At 46.4% G+C, this 16,440-nt stretch overlaps 1 protein-coding gene across 17 annotated transcripts in view; it reads right to left on the bottom strand.

Moving 5' to 3' along the window:
• nedd4l (NEDD4 like E3 ubiquitin protein ligase) overlaps nucleotides 1–16,440 on the bottom strand; it is a 122,154-nt gene that overhangs the window by 29,974 nt on the left and 75,740 nt on the right. For 10 of the 17 annotated variants that reach the window (XM_082960560.1, XM_082960561.1, XM_082960562.1 and 7 more), the window contains 6 exons: nucleotides 13,597–13,653; nucleotides 10,958–10,984; nucleotides 10,618–10,752; nucleotides 10,018–10,170; nucleotides 2,513–2,713; nucleotides 102–179 (listed from right to left, as the gene is read on the bottom strand). In XM_082960560.1, coding sequence (XP_082816686.1) covers nucleotides 102–179; nucleotides 2,513–2,713; nucleotides 10,018–10,170; nucleotides 10,618–10,752; nucleotides 10,958–10,984; nucleotides 13,597–13,653 — 651 coding nt within the window. The remainder of the gene's footprint in view (nucleotides 1–101; nucleotides 180–2,512; nucleotides 2,714–10,017; nucleotides 10,171–10,617; nucleotides 10,753–10,957; nucleotides 10,985–13,596; nucleotides 13,654–16,440) is intronic. The other 7 variants (XM_014138865.3, XM_045692593.2, XM_082960566.1 and 4 more) reach the window with 2 other exon arrangements.

Here is a 16,440-nt window from a genome sequence, read left to right as displayed (position 1 = left end):
ATCCAGAGGAAAGGTGAGCTAGAGAGTACTTGGTCCTTCAGGAGATATAACGATTATGAAGGGTTATGAAGGGTTCAAAAGAGGTTAGAAACTGTACTTACAGGAAGAGGCCCCAGGTCACCAGGGTCCAGAGAGGCCTTTGTTCTCATGTGGACTGGATACTTCAACCTTGGGTCCTCCTGATGGGGAAATAGGAGAAAAGAGGACAGAGCGCAAGAGACAGAGAGAAAGGAGAGAGAGAGAAAGGAGAGAGAGAGAGAGAGAGAGAGAGAGAGAAAGGAGAGAAAGGAGAGAGAGAGAGAAAGGAGAGAGAGAGAAGAGAGAGAGAGAAAGGAGAGAGAGAGAGAAAGGAGAGAGAGAGAGAGAAAGGAGAGAGAGAGAGAGAAAGGAGAGAGAGAGAGAGAAAGGAGAGAGAGAGAGAGAAAGGAGAGAGAGAGAGAAAGGAGAGAGAGAGAGAAAGGAGAGAGAAAGGAGAGAGAGAGAAAGAGAGAGAAAGGAGAGAGAGAGAGAGAAAGGAGAGAGAGAGAGAGAGAAAGGAGAGAGAGAGAGAGAGAGAAAGGAGAGAGAGAGAGAGAGAGAAAGAGAGAGAGAGAGAGAGAGAGAGAGAGAGAGAGAGAGAGAGAGAAAGGAGAGAGAGAGAAAGGAGAGAGAGAGAAAGGAGAGAGAGGAGAGAGAGAGGAAGGAGAGAGGAAGGAGAGAGAGAGAGCGAGAGACAGGAAGGAGAGAGAGAGAGCGAGAGACAGGAAGGAGAGAGAGCGAGAGACAGGAAGGAGAGAGAGCGAGAGACAGAGACACACAGAGAGAGACACACAGAGAGAGACACACAGAGAGAGACACACAGAGACAGACACACAGAGACAGACACACACAATGTTCAAATCTAAATAATCCAATGTGCTGTCAATTTGACACAGGAGGGGCCAATCATTTAATTTCAGATAGATAACTATCCACACAATCTTTATTAACCACACAAAAATAAATGTACCCACTTTGCTTGGAATAAACCACATTCAATACAATCTCTCCTACTACACTCAAATTGATTACATTTCTTAAGGAGGTCCAACTACTGTAAAGTGGGGCTGACGAAATGAGATTGAGTGAGTGAATTTTTTTGATACTACTTTTGTACACCAGAGGTCGCCTCGCCCCCTCTAGTCTATACTGTAGACTAGAGCTGTTAGCTGTTGGCTCGGACACTTTGTTTTTAGACAAATGGGTCTGCGCAGAAAGCATTTTTTTAGGCTGTTCGCCTACTTGGCAGAACATCACCAATTTGCATTGATCAACAATCTGTAAATATGACAGATTTATCAAACCAGCTAATGTTCTATAGTCCCTGGGCAGGTCAATACTTATTTTTTTTAAGTACTAACAGTCATAAGAACATAAAACAAAATGGTTAGCACAATGGTTAGCACTATTATCAAACAGCAGCAGATAACAGGGCCAAGGGGAAGGAGCAGGGCCAAGGGGCAGGGCCATGGGGCAGGGCCAAGGGGCAGGGCCATGGGGCAGGGCCAAGGGGCAGGGCCATGGGGCAGGGCCAAGGGGCAGGGCCATGGGGAAGGAGCAGGGCCAAGGGGAAGGAGCAGGGCCAAGGGGCAGGGCCATGGGGCAGGGCCAAGGGGCAGGGCCATGGGGCAGGGCCAAGGGGCAGGGCCATGGGGCAGGGGCAGGGCCAAGGGGAAGGGGCAGGGCCAAGGGGCAGGGCCATGGGGCAGGGGCAGGGCCAAGGGGAAGGGGCAGGGCCAAGGGGCAGGGCCATGGGGCAGGGCCAAGGGGCAGGGCCATGGGGCAGGGGCAGGGCCAAGGGGAAGGGGCAGGGCCAAGGGGCAGGGCCATGGGGCAGGGCCAAGGGGCAGGGCCAAGGGGCAGGGCCAAGGGGAAGGGGCAGGGCCAAGGGGAAGGGGCAGGGCCAAGGGGAAGGGGCAGGGCCAAGGGGAAGGGGCAGGGCCAAGGGGAAGGGGCAGGGCCAAGGGGAAGGGGCAGGGCCAAGGGGCAGGGCCATGGGGCAGGGCCATGGGGCAGGGCCAAGGGGCAGGGCCAAGGGGAAGGGGCAGGGCCAAGGGGAAGGGGCAGGGCCAAGGGGAAGGGGCAGGGCCAAGGGGCAGGGCCAAGGGGCAGGGCCAAGGGGCAGGGCCAAGGGGCAGGGCCAAGGGGCAGGGCCAAGGGGAAGGGCCAAGGGGAAGGGGCAGGGCCAAGGGGAAGGGGCAGGGCCAAGGGGAAGGGCCAAGGGGAAGGGGCAGGGCCAAGGGGAAGGGCCAAGGGGAAGGGCCAAGGGGAAGGGGCAGGGCCAAGGGGAAGGGGCAGGGCCAAGGGGAAGGGGCAGGGCCAAGGGGAAGGGGCAGGGCCAAGGGGAAGGGGCAGGGCCAAGGGGAAGGGGCAGGGCCAAGGGGAGTATGAGGACTGGCTGATACTGTACAATAGCAGTAGACCTAGTAGCTGCAAGACGATGATGAAAAGGAAAAAGAGGGAAGAAGAATTAGAAGTAGCAGTATCATCTCACCCATGTGGTGAGCCTGCTGTTGTGGTCTATGAAGAAGGGTCTTCCGTTGGGTGCTATCCTCATCTCCCACCCCGGGGGCAGGAAGCTCTGCTGGGACTGATGTCCTGACTTGGGGGAGCTGTAGGGGGAGGGCTGGGGGGACTGGGGGTTGGAGAGGGTGTCCTTCACCGCCCGACGCACAGCTATGTTGTTGGCTGCCCCCTAGAGTAGGACAGAACCCAACAGACTAGAATGTGAAGGACTCATATGTCTTCAGCTCATGTGTGCCACACTAAGGAAATTCCTAGCAAGTAGCAACAATTTGTTGCACGGCAAAAGTTCCTATATATACAGTCTTAACTTCCGAATCACTTTTAAAGCAAATATGTCCAACTTAATTAGGCCAGTACCTACATACCCCTTAAAAAACACATTATCTTTCTGTTCCTTGATGATATCTGACTTTTAATACGAGAGAAAAGGTTGTCTTAATTATTCTGTTATCTCCTATGAAAAATGTAAATGACCACTTTGACAAGTTGAGGACTTCACCTCAATCTACTCTCTCTCTCTCCGTAAGTCTGAGAAAAACACTTCCCCAGTCCCTCCTCCAATCTTTAATTAACTCTCCTTCCAGTTTCCCTCTCTAGAAAGTTCCTCACCACTCAGATGAGGCTGCCATGAAAACAACTTATTTTGATTTTGTACATGCATTGTATTACAGTGCCAACCATAATTGACACAACAACCTTGTTCACTTGGGTTCTAAGATAATGCAGCATTATAATTACATATGACCTGCCCATTAGTGTAATTAACTGTGGGCTTTAATTGCTGTAATAAACAAACAAGTCTAGAGGGAGATTACCACCTGATCCCTCACTCCTGTTCATGTTCCTTTAGCTTGAGGTCTTATAATACAATTAAATGACGCATCTGATAATGAACAGTATTTAAAATCCTTAAGAGTCTATCGACGCACCCGTGCATCAATCTAAGTAAGTAAATCCCTATCAAAATCCAGCAGTTTAAGCTAGAGAGATGTTTTCTTTTGCATGGGCTGTGTCTTAAAATCCACCGCCTCCTCCGCTGATATCGCCGCCTCCCGCATCTGCAGTGAAAGGTGGCAAAGCTAGAGCGGTGTTTGTCATACTATGAGACATCTGGAAAAATCGGTCTTCTACAAACTTTTTCTGTGAAAAGACGAGACTCTCACGAACACCGTTTTGCTCTATGACCCCCACAAGCATCAAGGGACTAGTCTGAAGTCGGTACAGCCTCGTCTGCCAACTTCTGTCTGTAGCGTCCCAACAGTTTGGGCTACACACTAATATGACCCCTATGTGGAAAGTTGAGTCTCTCACGAACACGTACATTTCGGGTGTTTTGCTCTAGAATGCCCAAAAGTCTCACAAGACTCATCTTAAGGTCCCCACTACCTGTATAAAAAAAGTGTATATATGGAGATAGTTCAGTGACAAAAAAAGGGGTTAAATGCATGTATAAAATATATTTATACGGTGCATTCGGAAAGTATTCAGACCCCTTGACATTTTCCAAATTCTGTTACATGACAGCCTTATTCTAAAATTGTTACATAATTTTTTCCCCTCATCAATCTACACAAAATGACAAAGCAAAAACGGTTTTATATTCTATTTTTTGCTATTTTATTAAAAATAAAAACCTGAAATACGACATTTACATAAGTATTCAGACACTTTACTAAATACTTTGTTGACACACCTTTGGCAGCAATTACACCCTCGAGTCTTCTTGGGTATGACGCTACAAGCTTGGTACACCTGTATTTGGGGAGTTTCTCCAATTGTTTTCTGCAGATCCTCTCAAGCTCTGTCAGGTTGGACGGGGAGCGTTGCTGCACAACTATTTTCAGGTCTCTCCAGAGATGTTCGATTGGGTTCAAGTCCGGGCCACTCCAGAACATTCAGAGACCTGTCCTGAAGCCACTCCTTCGTTGTCTGGGCTGTGTGCTTAGGGTCGTTGTCCTTTTGGAAGGTGAACTTTCTCCCCAGCCTGAGGTCCTGAGTGCTCTGGAGCAGGTTTTCATCAAGGATCTCTCTGTACTTTGCTCTGCTCATCTTTGCCTCAATCATGACTAGTCTCCCAGTTCCTGCCACTGCCACCACCATGCTTCAACGTAGGGATGGTGCCAGATTTCCTCCAGATGTGATGCTTGGCATTCAGGCCAAAGAGTTCAATCTTGGTTTCATCAGACCAGAGAAGGTTGTTTCTCATGGTCTGAGAGTCTTTAGGTGCCTTTTGGCCAACTTCAAGTGGGCTGTCATGGCTATTTTACTGAGGAGTGGCTTTTGTCTGGCCACTCCAGCATAAAGGCCTGATTAGTGGAGTGCTGCAGAGATGATTGTCCTTCTTGAAGGTTCTCCTATCTCCACAGAGGAACTCTACAGCTCTATTCATCACATTTTCTTTAACCAATTTTGGTTTTTAATGTAGGGCCAACAGACAAGTTCCTTACTTTTCCCCCTTACATTTTTGTGGTAATGCTGGTTGTATTTTTGGGTCGAGCAGACATAACTCCACCAGTCCTATTTATGATATCATTTACAAAAGATTATACCTTTTTTTATTTTTTGAAAGAAATACATATTTGTTTAATCAATTAGTATATTTCAGTTTAACCACAATATTTGTTGTATTATTTGTTCTCTCTTTTCTGTTGGATTAAACTGAAATTGCAACCAACTTTCTATGGCTTGTTTTAAAAATAACCTTTTGGAGATGATTTCATTTTCAAATAACCGAAAGTGAGAGGTCGTAATCTGAATAAAGGGAAAAAGGCCATTCTTCAACAAGGTGTGAGACATTCTTTCTAATCTGTTAGTGAACCAGGTTGGATTTAAGCATAACTTGTGTATGACTGATGCCTTTAGTGAGAGGTCTAATGCTTTAATATTTTATAATTTCTGCCCTCCGAATTCATATTCATTATATAAATAGGCCCATTCATTTTGTCTGCCGTTCCAAAGTAAATTGAATATTTTTTGCTCATATCATTTAAAAAACAAGTTGCTAGGTGTAGGCAAGGCCTTAAGCAAATGGTTAAGCTGGGAAATGACTAAAGAGTTAAATCAGGTTAAACTGGGATATGACTAAAGAGTTACAATTGAAGTCGGAAGTTTACATACACCTTAGCCAAATACATTTAAACTCAGTTTTTCGCAATTCCCTGTCTTAGATCAGTTAGGATCACCACTTTATTTTAAGAATGTGACATGTCAGAATAATAGGAGAGAGAATGATTTATTTCAGCTTTTATTTCCTTTATCACATTCCCAGTGGGTCAGAAGTTTACATACACTCAATAAGTATTTGGTAGCATTGCCTTTAACTTGGGTCAAATGTTTCGGGCAGCCTTCCACAAGCTTCCCACAATAAGTTGGGTGAATTTTGGCCCATTCCTCCTGACAGAACTGAGTCAGGTTTATAGGCATCCTTGCTCAAACACGCTTTTCAGTTCTGCCCACACGTTTTCTATAGGATTGAGTCAGGGCTTTGTGATGGCCACTCCAATACCTTGACTTTGTTGTCCTTAAGCCATTTTGCAACAACTTTGGAAGTATGCTTGGGGTCATTGTCCATTTGGAAGACCCATTTGCGACCAAGCTTCAACTTCCTGACTGATGTCTTGAGATGTTGCTTCAATATATCCACATACTTTTCCTGCCTCATAATGCCATCTATTTTGTGAAGTGCACCAGTCCCTCCTGCAGCAAAGCACACACACAATATGATGCCGCCACCCCCGTGCTTCACGGTTGGGATGGTGTTCTTCGGCTTGCAAGCCTCCCCCTTTTTCCTCCAAACATAACGATTGTCATTATGGCCAAACAGTTATCAGACCAGAGGACATTTCTCCAAAAAGTACAATCTTTGTCCCCATGTGCAGTTGCAAACCGTAGTCTGGCTTTTCAATGGCGGTTTTGAAGCAGTGGCTTCTTCCTTGCTGAGCTGTTTTATTTTTATTTTTATGACGATGTAGGACTCGTTTTACTGTGGATATAGATACTTTTGTACCTGTTCCTCCAGCATCTTCACAAGGTCCTTTGCTGTTGTTCTGGGATTGATTTGCACTTTTCACACCAAAGTACGTTCATCTCTAGGAGACAGAACGCGTCTCCTTCCTGAGCGGTATGACGGCTGCGTGGTCCCATGGTGTTTATACTCGCGTACTATTGTTTGTACAGATGAACGTGGCACCTTCAGGTGTTTGGAAATTGCTCTCAAGGATGAACCAGACTTGGAGGTTTACAAAAACATTTCTGAGGTCTTGGCTGATTTCCCCATGATGTCAAAGCAAAGAGGCACTGAGTTTGAATGTAGGCCTTGAAATACATACACAGGTACACCTCCAATTGACTCAAATGATGTCAATTAGCCTATCAGAAGCTTCCAAAGCCATGACATCATTTTCTGGAATTTTCCAAGTTGTTTAAAGGCACAGTCAACTTAGTGAATGTCAATTTCTGACCCACTGGAATTGTGATACAGTGAATTATAAGTGAAATAATCTGTCTGTAAACAATTGTTGGAAAAATTACTTGTGTCATGCACAAAGTAGATGTCCTAACTGACTTGCCAAAACTATAGTTTGTTAACAAGAAATTTGTGGAGTGGTTGAAAAAAGAGTTTTAATGACTCCAACATAAGTGTATGTAAACCTCCGACTTCAACTGTAAATCAGGTTAAACTGGGATATAACTAAAGAGTTAAATCAGGTTAAACTGAGATGACTAAAGAGTTAATCGGGGTGATTTTTACACTGCTTAGACTGAGGTTTTTAAAACACAAAAAGACCATTAAAAAAAGGACAATAATCATTCAGATCACAACATTCCCCTGAATATAAGGCTAAGCACGCGCGCACACGCACACACACACACACACACACACACACACACACACACACACACACACACACACACACACACACACACACACACACACACACACACACACACACACACACACACACACACGCACACGCACACGCAGTGATGAGTGAGGTTAACCTGATAGGGCCAACAGCTGCTAACCTCACTTCATTACGATTATGTAACATTTCAACATCACCCGAACACAGATCACCGACACACCTTCCAGATGACCCAAAGAAACAGCGCTCTGGTTCTCTCCTTCCGCCTGGATATCTAACACCTTCTATACTCTATATTGGTAATGAAATATTCTTCAATCAAGTGGTGGCAGAAATCAGAAGACGTCGTTAAAGACAATCTTAGAAGAAAAAAAACATCCCACTGTCACCGAGTTCTCAGAAAGCGTATTATCAACACATTGAACTGAGAATCCATATGACGCCATTTGTCATCTCTTAAGAAGCATCATAAAAAACGCTATTTCTCAGCCATTCCCTTTCCACACAGTGTATACAAATTATTCAATACCACAATAAGGCTTAACAAAGGGTATGACAGACAGAGAAATAACAGGGTGAGCTTTGTCCCACATATTCACGTTCGCTTCGAGCCGAAAGCTTGCTTCAGATATTAAATCAGCGAAGCAGCAGAGCCTCTCAATCTATTGTGACATAACGTCTGGGACTTTTAGATGAGGCTGATAAAGGTAATAATGGAAACCAGATGATCTTTTCGGAAGCTCAATGAAGACACTTCCTTCCGCCCATAGCCTGGGGGGGTGGGGTTAACGGACAGGGGGGGTGGGGTTAACGGACAGGGGGGGTAACAGAATACTGACGTGTGGTTTATCAAGTCACATCAGAGCCGTTCAGTCCACCACATAATATAACCCTCTTCTTACATCTGGTGCACTTCTGCATCCGGTGACCAACAAGGAGTGCTGTGCCCTATTGTCACAAGCCTAGACCAATCACAGGTGAACTTGTCACATGGAGAATAACTAAAGCGTTCAGTGCTTTCATTGCATCTCATAGCAGATTAGTCATGACCCACTTCCAGGACAGGGTCCTGCATCCATCCATAAGCTGTGGAGTTTCAGTTTATTGCCTGGGCTGCATATGAATGAATCTCTCCCTCCCTCCCCTATGGTTTCAGTTCACTGCCTGGGCTGCATATGAATCTCTCCCTCCCTCCCTCTCTCTCTCCCTCTCCCCCCCTCCCTCCCCTCTCCCTCCCTCCATCCCTCCCTCTCCCTCTCCCTCCCTCTCTCGCCTATGGAGTTTCAGTCCATTGCCTGGGCTGCATATGAATCTCCCTCTCTCCCCATCCCTCCCTCCCTCTCCCTCCATCCTATGGAGTTTCAGTCCATTGCCTGGGCTGCATATGAATGTGTCTCTCTCCTTACGTCCCAAATGGCACCCTATTCTCGATGTAGTGTACTACCTTGTACCAGAACCCAATACGGACTATGTAGGGAATAGGTAGCCATTTGGGATGTAGCCTTCGTTAACTCTGGAGAGATCACACGTTGAGGAGATTAGAAAAGGAAAAAGATCTTTCCCTGATCATAGCTAAGCCATGCCAAGCCTCACCATGGTTCAACAATCAGTCAGACTTCAGCACTTTGAAACCCATTATATTCAGATTACTGAATTGAATGACATTGCTTGAAGTTAGTGGTGTTTAAAAATAAAATGTCAGCTTCAAAATGATCTTCAGATGAAAGATGCTCTCACAACGTGACATAAGGTTAAACTGAGGTGGTTAAAGTACTGGCTGAGAAGGAGTAAATGAGGTAAACAGCATTACAACGGTCAAGGGAAGATAATGACAGAACAGTGGCATGCAGCAGAGTGGTGCTGAATATGTGAATCTGAAAGACAGAAAGAGGAGACAGACAGGACAATGATAGAGGTAGGAGGAAGAGAGGATGAAGAAGAGAAAATGAAGAAGGAAGAGAGGCTGAACCTGAAACAGAGAGGAGAGGAGAGGTAGAAGGACATGAGAATGTTAGACGGGAGGAGAGCGGATGACGGAACAGAGAGTGTTAGACGGGAGGAGAGCAGATGACGGAACAGAGAGTGTTAGACGGGAGGAGAGCAGATGACGGAACAGAGCGTGTTAGACGGGAGGAGAGCAGATGACGGAACAGAGCGTGTTAGACGGGAGGAGAGCAGATGACGGAACAGAGCGTGTTAGACGGGAGGAGAGCAGATGACGGAACAGAGCGTGTTAGACGGGAGGAGAGCAGATGACGGAACAGAGAGTGTTAGACGGGAGGAGAGCGGATGACGGAACAAGGGAGGAAAGAAAAGTGTTGTCTAGAGGGCGGGTAGAGTGGTGGTGGGGTGCTCTCATCAGATAGATAGATAGATAGATAGATAGATAGATAGATAGATAGATAGATAGATAGATAGATAGATAGATAGATAGATAGATAGATAGATAGATAGATAGATAGATAGATAGATAGATAGATAGGAGAGATAGATAGGAGAGATAGATAGGAGAGATAGATAGGAGAGATAGATAGGAGAGATAGATAGGAGAGATAGATAGGAGAGATTGAAGGAAGGAAGTCCAACAGGACAGGCTGGATAATCTCACCTCTAAGGGGGAGGACAGGGTAACGGTAGGGGAACTGAGACTACGGGCGCGGCGTATTTGCGGTTCAATCAGGTGGCTATTGTTGTTGGCTGAGGAAGAGGTGGAGGCGGCTTCAGCCCCGGAGTCAGAGGTACTCGCCTCGTCTTCAGTGTGCTGTCAGGGAGAGACTTTTTAGTTAACACAGGTAGAAGGAGGAACAAGGCTGTGTGTGATAGACAGATGAAATGTGAGGGAAGTTACAGGGTAAGGAGATGATCCGGCAGAAGAGAGATCATCCAATGAATGCACGAGATACACGCACACCATTTTAAATTTCCACTGAAATCTCCCATTTATCAATACTTCCGAGTTACGTGCACATTTCTCAAGTTAGTATTTGGCACATAGTAAAAAATAGAGTACGAGAGGAGAGGGAGGAAGAGGGACAAACTCAAGGTGACCTGAAGTAAGACATGCACCCAGAGCCACACTTTAAGACAGGACGAGAGGACGAGAGGAAGAGTGGGACAATGCCCTGATGGAATGAGGACAGAAGAGGGAAGGAGGAGTAAGCCCAGGCCCATGCAGTCTCTCTGTGCCCCAGGTGAGGCCTCTAAGTACCTGGAGGATAGGCTTGGTCCAGGTGGTGCAGCGGTTGTTATGATTGACGTAATACGTGCGTCCCTTGGCGTCCTTCCTCTCCTCCCATCCTGGAGGTAGGCCTGGTGTGGTCAGGGCATAGGCTGCCGATTGAGACTGAACCAAGCAAGAGAAGCAAAAGTTATTCGCGCCGGACAATATGGCCACCTGGAACAAACTTGTGTAAACTGTATTTTTTTACACATTGATAAGAAATATAGAAACAGTGGGAGTGGCTTATTGACAACAAAAAACAGTAATGCAGTACAACAAGTAGCCTAGTACTATTGTACTACAATACTGCGACTCCTCAGAAACTCACAGAAGCAGGCCAGCAGAAGCAGGACAGCTTTAGAAAAAACAAACACACAATGACAAACAAACCACATAGAACAGCTTTCAAACCTGACATATATAGTAAGACTCACTCAAACATCCATCCATCCATCCATCCATCCATCCATCCAAACATACAGTGCATTCGGAAAATTATTCAGACCACTTGAACTTTTCCACATTTCGTTACGTTACAGCCTTATTCTAAAATGGATTACATTTTTCCCTCCTCATCAATCTACACACAATACCCCATAATGTCAAAGCGAAAATATTTAAAAAATACCTGTATCAGACTCGAAATTGAGCTCAGCTGCATCCTGTTTCCATTGATAATTTTTGCATTTTATTGAACTAGGCAAGTCAGTTAAGAACAAATTCTTAATTACAATGACGGCCTACACCGGCCAAACCCGGATGACACTGGGCCAATTGTGCGCCGCCCTATGGGACTCCCAATCACGGCCTGTTGTGATACCACCTGGAATCGAACCAGGGTGTCTGTAGTGATGCCTCAAGCACTGAGATGCAGTGCCTTAGACCGCTGCGTCACTCGGGATTGGAGTCCACCTGTGGTAAATTAAATTAATTGTTCATGATTTGGAAAGGCACACACCTGTCTAAATGAAGTCCCACAGTTGACAGTGCATGTCAGAGCAAAAACCAAGCCATGAGGTTGAAGGAATTGTCCGTAGAGCTCCGAGACAGGATTGTGTTGAGGCACAAATGGGGAAGGGTACCAAAAAATGTCTGCAGCATTGAAGGTCCCCAAGAACACAGTGGCCTCCATTATTCTTAAATGGAAGAAGTTTGGAACCCTCAAGACTCTTCCTAGAGCTGGCCGCCTGGCCAAACTGAGCAATCGGGGGAGAAGGGCCTTGGTCAGGGAGGTGACCAAGAACCCGATGGTCACTGACAGAGCTCCTCCGTGAAGATTGGACAACCTTCCAGAAGGAAAACCATCTCTGCAGCACTCCACCAAATCAGGCCTTTATGGTAGAGTGGCAGATGGAAGCCCACTTGGAGTTTGCCAAAAAGGCACCTAAAAGACTCACTCAGACCATGAGAAACAAGACTCTCTGGTCTGATGAAACCAAGATTGAACTATTTGGCCTGAGTGCCAAGCGTCACGTCTGGAGGAAACCTGGCACCATCCCTACGGCGAAGCATAGTGGTGGCAGCATCATGCTGTGGGGATGTTTTTCAGCAGGAGGGACTGGGAGACTAGTCAGGATCAAGGGAAAGATGAACGGAGAAAAGTACAGAGAGATCCTTGATGAAGTCCTGAGCGCTCTGGAGCAGGTTCTCAGACTGGGGCGATGGTTCACCTTCCAACTGATCAACGACCCTAAGCACACAGCCAAGACAACGTAGGCGTAGCTTCGGGACAAATCTCTGAATGTCCTTGAGTGGCCCGCCAGAGCCCGGACTTGAACCTGATCGAACATCTCTGGAGAGACCTGAAAATAGCTGTGCAGCAACGCTCCCCATCCAACCTGACAGAGCTTGAGAGGATCTGCAGAGAAGAATGGGAGAAACTCCCCAAATACAGGTGTGCCAAGCTTGTAGCGTCATACCCAAGAAGACTCTAGGCTGTAATCGCTGCCAAAGGCACTTCAACAAAATACTGAGTGAAGGGTCTGAATACTTATGTAAATGTGATATTTCAGTTTTTTATACATTTGCAAACATTTCTCAAAACCTGTTTTTGCTTTGTCATTATGGGGTAGTGTGTGTATATTGATGAGGGGAAAAAAACGATTTAATCCATTTTAGAATAAGCCTGTAACGTAACAAAACGTGGAAAAAGTTAAGGGGTATGAATACTTTCCGAATGCACTGTATATAGTAAGCCACTCTTAAACCTTACATACTGTACAACCTAACATACCTAGTAAGACACTCAAACTGCTCATTACAGATTAAAATACATCCCAGGTGGTGATGATGTGTGGACCTATCAGGGGAGCAGCAAACAAAACCACACGCACATATAAATATAAATTCACAGCCACTGAACTTCATATGAAGAAATGTATACACTTATTGACTTGGTAAGTGAGCTGAACTCTCCCATTGAGGGGTCACAACACAGAAGCAGGAGGGGAAACAGGTGGTCTAGTCTCCAGTCTCTAAGTCCTAACTTCTTAACCACCAGCTTGATACATAACGTTGGTGGGGAGGGAGGGGGACAAAACTAAAACGGTGCAGAGAGAGAGGATATTCATATGGCAGAGGTGCACTGATATACAGCAGGTAGATAGATGTGCAGTATATAGAATGGGACAACAATGATGTACAGCAGGTAGATAGATGTACAGTATATATAATGGGACAACAATGATGTACAGCAGGTAGATAGATGTACAGTATATAGAATGGGACAACAATGATGTACAGCAGGTAGATAGATGTACAGTATATAGAATGGGACAACAATGATGTACAGCAGGTAGATAGATGTACAGTATATAGAATGGGACAACAATGATGTACAGCAGGTAGATAGATGTACAGTATATAGAATGGGACAACATTACTGATGTACAGCAGGTAGATAGATGTACATTATATAGAATGGGACAACATTACTGATGTACAGCAGGTAGATTTGGACAACATTACCATGGGCTCCTCAACTCCAGTGACTGTTAAAGCTCTGGTTCTTCTGGTCTGGGAGCTCTGCTGGTAGAACACAGCTTTCTTTAGAGGGAAGGGGGGGTCTGAGGCAGGGGGGTCAGGGACAGATATGACCAGTGAGGGTGAGGCAGGGGGGTGGGGTCAGGGACAGATATGACCAGTGAGGGTGAGGCAGGGGGGTCAGGGACAGATATGACCAGTGAGGGTGAGGCAGGGGGGTCAGGGACAGATATGACCAGTGAGGGTGAGGCAGGGGGGTGGGGTCAGGGACAGATATGACCAGTGAGGGTGAGGCAGGGGGGTCAGGGACAGATATGACCAGTGAGGGTGAGGCAGGGGGGTCAGGGACAGATATGACCAGTGAGGGTGAGGCAGGGGGGGGGGGGGTCAGGGACAGATATGACTAGTGAGGGTAAGGCAGGGGGGGGTCAGGGACAGATATGACCAGTGAGGGTGAGGCAGGGGGGTGGGGTCAGGGACAGATATGACCAGTGAGGGTGAGGCAGGGGGGTCAGGGACAGATATGACCAGTGAGGGTAAGGCAGGGGGGTCAGGGACAGATATGACCAGTGAGGGTAAGGCAGGGGGGTCAGGGACAGATATGACCAGTGAGGGTAAGGCAGGGGGGTCAGGGACAGATATGACCAGTGAGGGTGAGGCAGGGGGGTCAGGGACAGATATGACCAGTGAGGGTGAGGCAGGGGGGTCAGGGACAGATATGACCAGTGAGGGTAAGGCAGGGGGGTCAGGGACAGATATGACCAGTGAGGGTGGGGCAGGGGGGTCAGGGACAGATATGACCAGTGAGGGTGGGGCAGGGGGGTCAGGGACAGATATGACCAGTGAGGGTGAGGCAGGGGGGTCAGGGACAGATATGACCAGTGAGGGTAAGGCAGGGGGGGTCAGGGACAGATATGACCAGTGAGGGTAAGGCAGGGGGGGTCAGGGACAGATATGACCAGTGAGGGTGAGGCAGGGGGGTCAGGGACAGATATGACCAGTGAGGGTGAAGCAGGGGGGTCAGGGGCAGATATGACCAGTGAGGGTGAAGCATGGGGGTCAGGTAGGTGATGTGTGGAGGAGCAGGAAAGACTAACATGGGGAAGGAGGTGACTTTAGAGTCAGAGAGTCCAGGGGTTGAGGCGGGGGACAGTAGGAGTACAGCTGGGTGAGGAGAGAAGCCATGCCCCGGGGGGAGAGACTCCTGTGATGGTAGGGACAGGAGACGTGGAGCATACCCAAACAGCTGACCACACAGGAGGAGAGGTGAGGGAAGGTGCACATGGAATCACATTACCGTGGGTGGATCATAGTTGTGGATTATCATTGTTTGATTGGATTACGGGTTGAGAGTGAAGTAGTATATAAACAGCTGAATAAAAAGCTTTTAATTTGAGAAATCTGGAATTGTTAGAATGATTATTGTTAATGGATGCAGAAAGGCAATAATTGTTAAGCTTTATTTTGTTTCTTTGAGAATCATGTGAGATGGATCTGACTAGCGTCACAGGTGTTGATGACAGTAGAGCACCAACTCACACAAAGAGAGTGGAATGCAAAGTGAGATAACACCACCCACCCACTCAGCCAATGTTAAGGAGAACTAGTGTGACTGATCTAGCAGGCTACAGGCACAGTCACACCAAATAACTCTGGGACTCTTTCTAACCTTTTCTTCCCCTCAATGCTTTTTTTAGTCATTACTGGCGCTCACCCTTCACTACGCCAGGTCGCAGTTGTAAATGAGAACTTGTTCTCAACTAGCCTACCTGGTTAAATAAAAGGTGAAATAAAAATAAATAAATGACTGGCGCTCACCCTTCATTACTGGCGCTCACCATTTTCTTTGTCATTAGCCACAATAACCCTTTTCTTTGTCATTAGCCACAATAACCCTTTTGTCAATAACAATAAGTATTTTGTCAATAACAATAAGTATTTTGTCAATAACAATAACTCTTGATAAGCCTTATGGAGAAACATGGAACTACATTGCACTCTTTACTGCACTTAACACATAAACCTACATTTCAAAAAGTACAAATAAAACACTTTAGCTGCCATATAATGAACCAACAACCAACATTTCCTTTAAGCAGCGAGCGTGCACACGCACGCAGCTCCCCAGGGGCTGCCATGCAGAAGAAATATCAGTCCGCGCAGAGAACAACGAAATTGAACTTCACACAGCTTTCTGGACTTTTCCCCCGTTAGTTAACACCATCAACGTTTCCCTTTACTGTGGGAATTGTGATCGAATCAGCACAATATTTGCCACTTTCAATGCAACATACCAAAATAAAAAAAACTATGCAAGACTTACATGCTGACCAGACCGCTGCGCATGTGATTTTGTCCACCCACACCAGACACGATCAGGACACGCAGGTCAAACTATAACTAACTATATTAATTTGGGGACAGGTCAAAAAGCATTAAACATTTGGCAATTTAGCTAGCGAGCATGCTCTTGCTAGATAATTTGTCCTGGGATATAAACATTGGGTTGTTATTTTACCTGAAATGCACAAGGTCCTCTACTCCGACAATTAATCCACAGATAAAAGGGTAAAAGTTTGTTTCTAGTCATCTCTCCTCCTTCAGGCTTCTTCTCCTTCTTTGGACTTTATACGGCGGTTGGCAACCAACTTTAAGGTGCATTACCACCACCAACTGGACTGGAGTGTGGACCTCAGTTCATCCTTCAATCACCCACATGGCGCTCGTTGACACACGCGAGCAGTGTGGTCAGCATGCTGGTATGCAAAACTAACTATGCGAGAGATTTTGTTGTAGGCAGAATGCATCGGAGTAGAATTTTATTGCATT

Source organism: Salmo salar, chromosome 13 (assembly GCF_965601325.2).
Source record: "Salmo salar chromosome 13, fSalSal1, whole genome shotgun sequence".
Taxonomy (NCBI): domain Eukaryota; kingdom Metazoa; phylum Chordata; class Actinopteri; order Salmoniformes; family Salmonidae; genus Salmo; species Salmo salar.
This window is presented reverse-complemented; position numbering and strand designations above follow the sequence as displayed.